Consider the following 11,591-nt stretch of genomic DNA (forward strand, 5'->3'; position numbering starts at 1 on the left):
ACTTTTATGTGCAATAAAATATTATATATCATATTAAAATTTTGCAGTAATTTAACTTTAGAACAAAAAGTTTTGAACATAAATCAAATAACTTCAAAATCAAATTTACAAGTTTAATTTTATTTATAATTAATATTCTCATTGGACGTGATTAATAATCAAATAAAAAAGTTGAGGAAGAATAAAAATACAATGAAAAAAATCTTTCCAATTATGAACAGAGCATTATTTTCTTCACCAACAAGGTGAATAACAACCCCGATAAATACTTTAAATAAATAATAGAGTGACCTCAATATATGAGAAGAGGAATAAAATCTTTTCTCCAAGATAAATTCTTTGCACATACTTGCACAAGATAAATTGGTTGCTTTTTTCTTCTTCTTCACTCTCTCTGATGACTTCTTCTTTTATGACTAGAGACACTCACAACTTCTGTCTGTCTCTGTTTCTCACTCTATTTTCTCTCTTAACAAATCTCAAATTTGATGGAATGGTTGCATATTTAAATTGCATAATAGGTCGGGAGACCATAAAAAAATATCTCCTTTTATTTTTCTTAATTAAATCAATGTAGATGTAATAAATTGATGATCCACCTGACAAAAACAAGTTAACTCTACATTCATCTACATTCATGAGTGTTTCAAAATTAAAACAATAATCAACTTTTATGTGCAATAAAATATTATATATCATATTAAAATTTTGCGGTAATTTAACTTTAGAACAAAAACTTTTGAACATAAATCAAATAACTTCAAAATCAATTTTACTAGTTTAATTTGATTTAAAGTTAATATTCTTATTGGATGTGATTAACAAGAAAATAAAAAAGTTCAGGAAGAATAAAATACAACGAAAATGTTTTGTTCTGTTTACACTTATCTCTTTTTGAGTTTAGAGTTTTTACATTGTTTTGGACATAGATAGATTTAAATAATTTATGAATTTATTTTGGTTTATTAAGATTTTGTGGTGTTATATTCAATAATTTGCTCTACTGATTCAGTTGATATCAATTTACGTTGCTAATGGGCTAACTCGTATGTAAACACAACAAAATTCTCTCAGAGCCATTGTCGCACAACGAAGTTAGAGCCACCCTTGAACAGTGAATCTAGAGTCACAGTCGCATCATTGAAATAAGACCATGAATTAGTAGGGCAAGTTAAGTAGTATATTTGTACACTCTTAATTATACACAGGTCTATCATAGAGGAATGACGTCAGCGAGTTTAGATATATAAGTTTATGGGACAAAATAAATTTTTCCAGATACTTGACAATAATTTTAACAACCAAGGGATGCAACCACAAACCCTGGTGTACAAATAGGTCTTTCACTTTGGCACATGAAGGTCATCGTGGAGCAATGATCGTCATCAAATCAAGGTTGTTGGCGATTACATTATTTATATGAAGTGATTGTTGTTACTGCAGTTATCCACATGATTTAGTTCCAATTTTTTATGCTAGTTTTTAAATTAAGAAGTTAGTGTGCATGACTGAGAATAAATTTAAAAAATATATGAGTAATGTTATCTCTTACTTTTTGGTGTTGAAAATTTTCAATATTCAAACTAAGAAGAGTATAGTGATTTTATTTATGAATGTAGTACGACAAGTTCCATATTTTTTATTTGGCCCGAGGTGAATATTGATGGTATAATTAAGGTTTGTCTTACTTTAGCTTCATGTGCTAATAATTTTAGAGGAAGTTGAAGTGAATATGTGAGTAGTTTTTAGCTTTTTTAGGAGTACGGACTTCTATTTATGTCAAAATTATGGGGCATTTATGATTTGAAACATGCTTGGAGGACGACTTTTAGAGCCTTTGGTCAGAGAGTGATTTTTCTTTAATTTGTCATGTTTTTTGGATCAATGAGCGGTTTATTAAGTGTTTGAGGGAGATGACGTTGATGCTTGCATTTTTAGAAATACATGTCATTCAAAGTTTCTTATGTTTTTTCTGAAGAAAATCATTGTACTCATAAGTTAGCTAATTTAGATTTGATTTATAGAAAAAAGTTAATGTTTGATCTTCACGTATTTATTTAGATCTTTTTCATAATATATATAGTTTTTTGTGTTTCATAAAATATAATTTTTATCATGAGTTTGTTACGATCTTTCCATACTTTGTATTTTTTGTCTTTTTAATAAATTTTCATATAATAACAAATAGTTGATGAGCTTTAGGTTATTATTATAATTATAGATGTTAAAGTTCATATTGTTTACCAAGATCTTATTTGAAAACCAAATAGGTTCAAAATCAATTTTGCAAGTTTGATTTGATTTAAAATTAATATTGACGTTATTTCCCATAAAATAAAAAAGTTCAAGCAAGATAAAAATATTAAAAAGTAACGTATCAATGTTTCATTGCAGGCGACTAAAAAATGACTAATAGCAGGTAAACTTGTGAAAATAATATGAATTTTTAAATAATTTTAGTTTTCCCACTTAAAAGACATAAAAAGCATAACATGCTTCTAGAAATATTTAGATATTAAAAAAACTTATTTTGTTTATTTTTTTTTTCAGAAAATATTTGAAAATTTTATGAGAAGAATCATAAGATTACTACAAATTTTCATATTACATTAAACTCTTATTGCAAATTTGTTAAAAAAAATTATAAGAAAAGATTTATTTCTGCCGTTTTTATTAAAAGTGTTCATTGGTAGATAATTTTTTCAGGGACAATTATTTTTTATAAAATTATAAAATTTGTAAGTATTTTTTACAAAATGTGTTGCGTAAAGTATTTTATACAAAATATTTTATAAAAAAATTGATAGGAATTTTTTACAATTTTTTTTTCACAACAAAATTTACAAATATTTTCTGTGAAATTTTTTTTAAAACAAAGTTGACAAAAAAAAAATGAAATTTTTTAGTAATGATTATTCCAAATTAGCTTAAATACATTATCGATTTCAAAATGTTACGCATAGCTTCCTATTTTTAAAAGTGAACATGTTAATACTCTCAATTTATAAAAAGCTGATTTTATTTGGTTTAGAAAGAAAAAAAGACAAAAAATATGAAGAGAAAAAAAATTGATACTTTTTTTAGATTGTATGAGAAATGAAAGAAGAATAAAAACGTGTGTACAATTGTAGTGACACTATTAATTGAATACTTGGAAAAGTGGGGACATGTGTTCGTTGATAGGTTGATTGGAGATGTGTTTAGATTTTGAGAGGCTGTTATGATTCCCAAATATTTTTTATTTTGTGAATAAAAAAGTAGACAATAAAATATAGAAAAATAAAATTAGAAAGAGATAGAGTTTTGGCAACTGAATAGATAATGATGAAATTAATTATGTGTTATATAAAAGGACACTTGGCATGGATCTTCCCTTAATTTATTGAGTATAAATAGGAAAGGTTTTGCATGGACTGAAATCAATTGAACACCACCATGGCTATCTCTGACAAGAACAATCCATTCATAATTCCTCTGCTTGCCTTTGTGACCATGTTGTGCATGTTCCCTGGTAAGGTGAAGTCAGCAGAATCATTATCTTTCAGCTTCAGCAAATTTGGTTCTGACCAAAAGGATCTTATCTTCCAAGGTGATGCCATTTCTACAAACAATGTTTTACAACTCACTAAGTTAAACAGTGCAGGAAATCCTGTGGGTGTTAGTGTGGGAAGAGTGTTATACTCTGCACCATTACGTCTTTGGGGAGACTCTGCTGTTCTGTCAAGCTTTGATACTACTGCCACCTTTCAAATCTCAACACCTTACGTTTCTTATGCTGATGGCATTGCCTTCTTCCTTGCACCACATGACACTGTCATCCCTCCAAATTCTAATGGTAGACTCCTTGGACTCTTTTCTAACAACATAAACGCTTTCAAAAACTCCTCCACCTCTGTAAACAAGACCACTGTTGATTTTAAAGCTGCAACAAACAACGTTGTTGCTGTTGAATTTGACACCTACCCTAATGTCGATTTTGGCGATCCACCATATATTCACGTTGGAATCGATGTGAACTCTATCATATCGAAGGCAACTGCAAGGTGGAACTGGCAAAATGGGAAAACAGCCACTGTACACATCACATATAATTCTGCCTCTAAAAGACTAACTGCTTCTATTTATTATCCTGGGGGTACTCCTGTCACTGTCTCCTATGATGTTCAGTTACAAACAGTGCTCCCTCAATGGGTTCGTGTGGGGTGGTCTGCTTCAACTGGAGCAGAGGCACAAAGAAATACCCTTCTCTCATGGTCTTTCTCTTCAAGCTTGAAGAACAACGATGTGAAGGAGGAGAAAGAAGACACCTTTATTACAACAGTTGTGTGATCGTATACGTGAAGCATGTAATATCTATATGTGTGTCATGAGTCAATAAAGACAAGTGCACTCTAGTACTTGCGCATGTTGTTTATGATGTTTATGTTGTTTATGTGTACGACTGTTATATATCTATGTACGCATGTTAAAGAATAAAGAATAATATTACTATAAAACTGTACGTGAGTTTGTTTAGTTTCTTATGAACTCCATGTGTGACGTAGTTATGGGTGTTATAATATTTTTATATTATCAACATGTAAATATTTATTTCATTATTTATTGTTTAAATTCATTTGCTTAACATCCGTGGTAGTTTATATCGAATATTATTTTTCCAATAATGTTTTATGGTCAACATTTGTTTTAGTTTTAAATATAAACATTTCTCCCTCTTTCTAAATCCCAAACATCTTTATTTTCCGACTTTATGTAAATGATTTCGGTAAGAATGTAAATTTCACAAGTAGTGAAATAATTTTTTAAATTTTAAAGATCCAATTTCAAAGGACCTAGGGCACTACTTATGTAAAAAGAAGTGCGCTATTTTAATATTGTTAATATAAATATATCATTTTTTTCCTTAAAAAAAAGAAATAAATAATATATGAGATACTAAGCTGCTTAATTTTACTAATCTCTTATCTCAAATTGTGTTATCAATTTCAGTTTATCATCCATCAAGAATCAACTTTTAGAATTTCAATTCTTTATAATTAGTATTACTTAATCAGTTTTATAGATAAAGAATTTAAATATATTTAACTAGAACTATCTCATTTATAACATTAATTTTTAATTATATTTTATTTTTCAAATTATTAGTTTTAAAAGAAATTTCAATTAAATATCAACCAGTAAAAGATTATAAAAATTAATCATAAAACAACTAAAAAATTTTGTGATCCATAACATTAAAGTTTTTATGTAAGTTTTATTCTTTTTAAATCAAATTTTAACAAATAAATAAAGTTTGATAGAGGTATGACAACCTGATACCCATTTTTAAAAAAAAGTGTCAATTGCATCCCAACTTTTGATAAGTGTTTTAATTAAGTTCCTTTTAGACAAAATTACTAACGCCGTGTTACGTCTCAGTATGTGGTTTTTTAATTTTTTTTATAAAAAAAAATTATCACATGATAGGTCCATGGTGTGAAACGTGGCACTGTCAGTGCCACGTGGCAGGACAATGTCATGTGTTAGTATTACCATCAAATGTCATCGATTTGATTTCAATTTAGTACTCATATATGTCTCATTGATTCAATTTAGTCTCTCCTCATGTGTCTCTGATTCAATTTTGACCCAATCTTTTTTAATAATTAAAATCTTTTTTAATCTTTTTTTTTATAAGATTAAAATTAATTAAGTATAAATATTTTTACAAAAATTAAGTACTGATATTTACATTCTTTCTCTCTAAGTAGTAAAAGTCATTTTTAATAGAAAAAATATTAGTATAACATTCATGCAAATAAAAAATCTGGTTTAAAATTAGTGAGAGATAACATTGTTCTATTTTGAAAATTAGTGAGATACAATTAATATATCACTACTTAATTTTGTAAAAACATTTATACTTAATTAGTTTTAATCTTATAAAGAATGAATTAATTTTTTTTAATTATTAAAAAATTTTGGGACAAAATTAAAGACACACATAAGTAGGAACTAAATTGAACCAACAACACATATACGAAAAGTAAATTGAAATCAACACAATGATATTTGAGTGACGTTGAAATGTATTGCCACATGGCACTAATAATGTCACATGTGACAATAAGGACAAAAATCACATACTGACACGTGACACGCCGTTAACGTCATTAATAATTTATGTTTGAAAGGGACATAATTGAAATATTTTTTCAAAAATTAAAGGGACATAATTGAAATATTTTTTTAAAAATTAGGATGCAATTGACACTTTTATAAAAGTGGGTACCAGATTGACACACTTATAACAAAGTGGATACCATCGGAGTAATTAAACCTTAAATAAATTATTCATTCATATGTATTTCATAAAAAAATATTTTTTTTTGGTAAAGTTTAATCCACTATAAGTATTTTGATATGTTTTCAATCATGTCACTTTAAAAATTCTTATTTGATTTGTTCTATTCTAATCCACCAAATTCTTTTTCAAGTTCATGTTATAAAACCTTTATTACGCTTGAAGAAGAAGAAGAAATAATTAAGTTTTTATCATTTTGTTTAAGTGAGCATAATTCTCACTTAAATAAGGTGAAATAATTTTCACCAACTTAATTAATAATATTTATAAAAATATTACAACATTATATTCGTTAACAATACTAAAAAAATGGTTTAATTATATTTTAAATTTATAATAAATTTGAAAATTTTTAAATGAGTTCTTGATAAATTTATATGTTATAAGAGTCCTCAATAAATTTAAAATTTTTAATTAAATTTCAACTGTTAACTTATTTAATTATATGATTATTATCTTAGGATCAGTGCGCACTGGTTAAGAATAAATAATATATACTAAATCCTACAAAAGTACATATTTAAATGTGATATTAAATAAAATCTGATCTAATAACTACTAATACAATTTTATTTTAATTAAAAGACAAAAATGTCTATAAGTATTATACATGTGTGTTTAATATTTTATTGCCTACCAATAAAAATTAAAAAATAATTAAATAATAAAATAACTATATTTTAATATTACTAAAAATTAAATATAATTAAACATAAGAAAGTTTAAATTAACATAAAAATCAACAAAAAATAGTGTTAAACGTATAAAATTATAAAAAAAAAACAACTAAAATATCAATTTGAGTAAAGACTTTAAAAATTTTAAAATTTTTGTTTTGAAATTACAAAAAAAACTATTTTTATCTTTAAAAATCTATTATATAAATTTATAATATTTTAATTAATGTACTTAATTATTTTAATTTTTAATATAAAAATAATAATGTTAATACACATTAATTATTTTTTAATCTGTGTCCACAAGTTATTCGTTATCTTATCGTATTCTGTCACCACATGTTAATGACAAATGATTATGTGATAAGTTAAAGCCAATCAACCATGAAGGAGACGTTACATCGTCATTGATCCCACGAGACTGTTTCTCGACATATGTTTTACCAAGTGCAGATATGTGATTTTTTTATTTGCAATCATATTCATTACCTCTCAAAAATTGCTTGAAATGCCTTTTTTCCCATTCAACTGCCAACCGACATGTCCATCATGCATAATCTAGGTTTCTTAAACTTGTCCTACAATCATTTATCAGGTTCCCATTCCAACAAATTATTATTTTCTGACCTTTAACAATCGATCTATTGCCGGCAATCCTCATATCTGCGGAGGACCCCTGGCGAATAAATGTTCCATCAATGATGGGTACCTACCGGCATGAGCCATCTAAAAAATTAGAAATTTCAAAACGGGTAATCTGATTCAACTGGTCACAGGTTGGTTATTTATTGAATCAACATAACTAGATTTATTTATTAGTGATTCAAAAAAAATTCAAATCTAGTCCAGTTCATCGGATTGACAAATTAAACGAGTTAGTTCACAAACTCTAGGTAAATCGAGTCAAAAATCAATCCGTATTAAAATTTGTAAAAAAAATTTAATTCAACTCGATCCAAATCCGTAATGAACTGGATTGGCTTACGGGTTTACATTTCTAAAAAAACAAGGCTAAATTATTCATTTGGTCCCAATTTTCGTATATAAATTTGAATTTGGTCCCTCAATTTTTAAAAGTGTTAACTAGGTCCCTAATTTTGATAATTTGTTTCAATGAAGCCCCTTCCGTTAAAATGGCAGAAACGACATTAAGAGCACAGTGACGTGGAGATGTTAGACGGAACTGAACAGTGAAATGGTATATTAAATGTAATACATATGGAAATTTGAATGCTGTAATAAATAAATAATTTCGAAAAAAATGAAAAATGGTGTGCATTTAATATGTAATAAAACAGAATCAACGCCTGTGTTAACTAGCAAATTGGGGATTATTCTAGAGTTTACATTCGTGGCCGAAATTGGAGGAAGGAGAGGTTTGCAGAAGAATCGCGAGGGTGTGGGATCACATTGCTGGAAAGTTGGCGTTCGAACAACTGGAATCAGAGTGTTCTTAGTGGAATTGCGATCTCGGTGGAAGTAGAGGGTTGTCACTGAATTTGTGAATTTGGCTTAGGATCATATTGTGGATGAGAGTAATGAAGGGGTTGTGAAAATTAACGAAGTTGAGGTGGAACTGGTGGAGTATAATTCTTCTAGAGTGCTCAAAGCTGAAGAGGTTGAGATCTTGCAATTCGGAAAAAACTATAATCAAATTGATGAATCTGGTAGGAACGAAGATATCGGTGAAAAAAACAAGGACTTGTTGGAGGATGAGGATGATTGGGAGGAAATAGAAAGAACTGATTTGGAGAGGAGTTTTGGTGCTGTTGTTGTATTTGTCGGATCCAGGATCAACGATAATAGTCTCAGTAATGAAGTGAAGATGAAGCTTCATGGTTATTATCGAATTGTTACACAGAGTCCTTGCCACGAACCCCACACCATCTTTCTTTTTTTCGAAATTATTTATTTATTACAGCATTCAAAATTTGAACGTCGTTTCTGTCATTTGAACGGAAGGGGCTTCATTGAAACAAATTATCAAAATTAAGGACCTAATTAACACTTTTAAAAATTTAGGGACCAAATTCTATGAAAATCGGGACCAAATGAATAATTTAAAAAAAACAATGACAACGTTCATATGAAAGAAAAGTCGTTGTTTTACGCAGTTATTGCACTTGGCTTCATAACAGGGTTTTGGGTATTCTTCGGAACTCTGTTTTTGAAGAGGGATTGGAGACACGCTTACTTTCTTTATATGTGGATGGGATTGTGGATAAGATGTATGTAGCAATAATGGTAAGAGTAGCAAGGGTCGGATCGTGAGATGAACAACGATATACTTGTAAAATAATCTTCTAATTAGTCCAGAATTTGTGATAATTTCAGCCTTTTATTGGTTCATTTTCAAATTAAGCTTTATAATTCCACTGAACTCAATCAGGGATGTTCTTCCAGTCAATACAACTAAATATACTATTGAGTTTTCTTTGTTAGTAAGTTAAATCTATCTCAACCTAAAACTCAATAAATTTAGAAGAGACTGTATAAGAGGTACACCATAAGAAGGTATTGTTACTCTTAAGTGATATGATAACAGCTTGACATGTGGTAAAATTTTTATTTAAAAAATATATAAAAAATATATAAAAAATTCAAAAAAAAATCAGAAAATTGAGGAATGTGGCACGCTGTCTAACCAGACTTAATAGAAAAGACAAACTTGAGACATTTTAACAAAAAATGATAATAATTTGAGATTTTTAAAAATTCGATATTAAATTGATATTTTGACTCCAAAATGTGAACCAAATATATGATTGAACTCTTTAGGAATCAATCGAGTAATTTAAGTATTTAACATATATTGTCATGTTGGACACTATATAAACGACCTTGATAATTTGAAACTGTTTTTTTATTATACTTTCGTTTAAAACTCATGACAATTGTTATCTTATTTTAAAATTTTATTTATTTATTAAATATAATATTTTATTAATAATAGGTGTAAAAATACATTTTTTCCTATATAAGATACCATATAAGATACCAGATATTAAGGTTTTACTTTTGGTTATACTCTGGTCTTTTCTTACAGTAGTTCTTTTAACTTGTGCGAACAAAAGGGTAACTTATATTATAATAGTTTGTTAGTATATGATAAACATGACCAATAACCATCCAATACTATATTTCAATAAAAAAATTATACTATCACCATTTATACTATATCTCCAAATTATAGAGTATATATAAATGATTTCAAATATCAATGTCTATGTAAATTAAAGTACGTATAAAAGAATGTTACATTATCTAACTTTATATTAATATAATAAGGCTATTTTATCGATAATAAGGATTTTTATTGACATCTTCCTTGAAGAATTCAAAACCTATGTTTTTCTTTACTTGTAGACAAATTTGTTATAGTTATTATGAAAAAGGTCAAATTTTTAAAAAATTATATAAATAGGCAAATTATGCTGTTTCACCCTTTTTTAAAAGAGAAATCATGTACTTTTTTATATATTTTTTTATACTAACTAGTAATTAAGAAATCGTATAGGTACCACACTTTTTAATTAAAGTTGTGTTGGGATGGACGAGAAAAGAGAAAAACAAATGAATAATTTTGATGCAAGTGATTGTGAAAAAAATTGTAGAATTCAAATTTTTGCTGTGTACATATTTCTTTTCTTTTCTTTTCTTTTTAAATATACTTGTAAGAATTTGAAAATACAATAAATTGGTCTAATAAAAACGATTAAACAATGCATATAAATTTTCTATTCTTTTCTTATTCCCTTATCTCATGCATATTATAGACGAATTATATACAAATTGAAACTTATGCATTCTCATGAAGGGTTAACATTATTATTGAAATTTTTTTGAAGTTTAAAAACATATAGAAGCCATCTTATTTAAACGAATTTCAAAATTTTCACAAGATTATATTTATATTTTGTAATCATTAATTGCCTCGTTTACAGGTGTATTTGTAATGTTTCTAAAACTTAAAGAAGTACGTGCATTATATATATATATATATATATATATATATATATATATAAAATTTATTTTTTAAATAAAAGAAATATGTTTGCATTTTTTTAATAGGGTGTCAGTATAATTTATTCTAGTTTCAATATATATTTGTTCACTATCATAACTACTAGAAATTCTTATATTACATGGGATTTTTCTTGCAAATTTGTTAAAAAAATTTGCAGGAAAAGATTTTTTTCTGCCATTTTTTCTAAGAATTTTAATTGGCAGGTAATTCCTTCGTGGATAATCATTTCCTACAAAATTATAAAATTTGCAAGTATTTCCTACAAAATTTGTTGTGAAAAGTGTTTTATACAAAATATTTTACAAGAATATTGGTAGCAATTTCTTGCAAATTTTTTTTTTTCTCAACAAAATTTGTAAGTATTTCCTACAAAAAAAATTTCAAAACAAAATTGGTAAGAAATATGAATTTTTTTAGTAGTAGAGAAAACTAAAAATTCTTGAAGAAGACAACTCTTAATTATATGCAAAAACTAAAAAGATAGAAGGACCTAATTCTTTTATATGCAAACTTATTTTTATAATTTATTTTAATGAGAGTATAA

General features: G+C 27.0%; 2 protein-coding genes across 2 annotated transcripts; both read left to right on the forward strand.

The window, feature by feature from the left end:
* The first annotated feature begins 3,401 nt into the window (after positions 1–3,401).
* LOC114190543 (flt3 receptor-interacting lectin-like) lies at positions 3,402–4,515 on the forward strand. The gene has a single exon (XM_028079476.1). It carries the CDS (start codon positions 3,436–3,438, stop codon positions 4,327–4,329), a length of 894 nt encoding a protein of 297 aa, XP_027935277.1. The 5' UTR covers positions 3,402–3,435; the 3' UTR covers positions 4,330–4,515.
* Positions 4,516–7,721: 3,206 nt separating this feature from the next.
* LOC114191410 (acyl-CoA-binding domain-containing protein 3-like) lies at positions 7,722–9,256 on the forward strand. The gene is made up of 3 exons (XM_028080581.1): positions 7,722–7,772; positions 8,537–8,858; positions 9,159–9,256. Exons 1-3 carry the CDS (start codon positions 7,722–7,724, stop codon positions 9,254–9,256), a joined length of 471 nt encoding a protein of 156 aa, XP_027936382.1.
* Positions 9,257–11,591: the final 2,335 nt, after the last annotated feature.

The sequence above is a fragment of the Vigna unguiculata genome, chromosome 7 (assembly GCF_004118075.2).
Source record: "Vigna unguiculata cultivar IT97K-499-35 chromosome 7, ASM411807v1, whole genome shotgun sequence".
NCBI lineage: Eukaryota > Viridiplantae > Streptophyta > Magnoliopsida > Fabales > Fabaceae > Vigna > Vigna unguiculata.

Coding starts and splice junctions, on each gene's coding strand:
- LOC114190543 (XM_028079476.1), top strand. CDS start 3,436: ATGGCTATCTCTGACAAGAACAATCCATTCATAATTCCTCTGCTTGCC.
- LOC114191410 (XM_028080581.1), top strand. CDS start 7,722: ATGGGTACCTACCGGCATGAGCCATCTAAAAAATTAGAAATTTCAAAA. Junction 7,773..8,536: donor AATTAGAAATTTCAAAACGG/GTAATCTGATTC, acceptor AATTTGGCTTAG/GATCATATTGTGGATGAGAG. Junction 8,859..9,158: donor AGTGAAGATGAAGCTTCATG/GTTATTATCGAA, acceptor GCTTCATAACAG/GGTTTTGGGTATTCTTCGGA.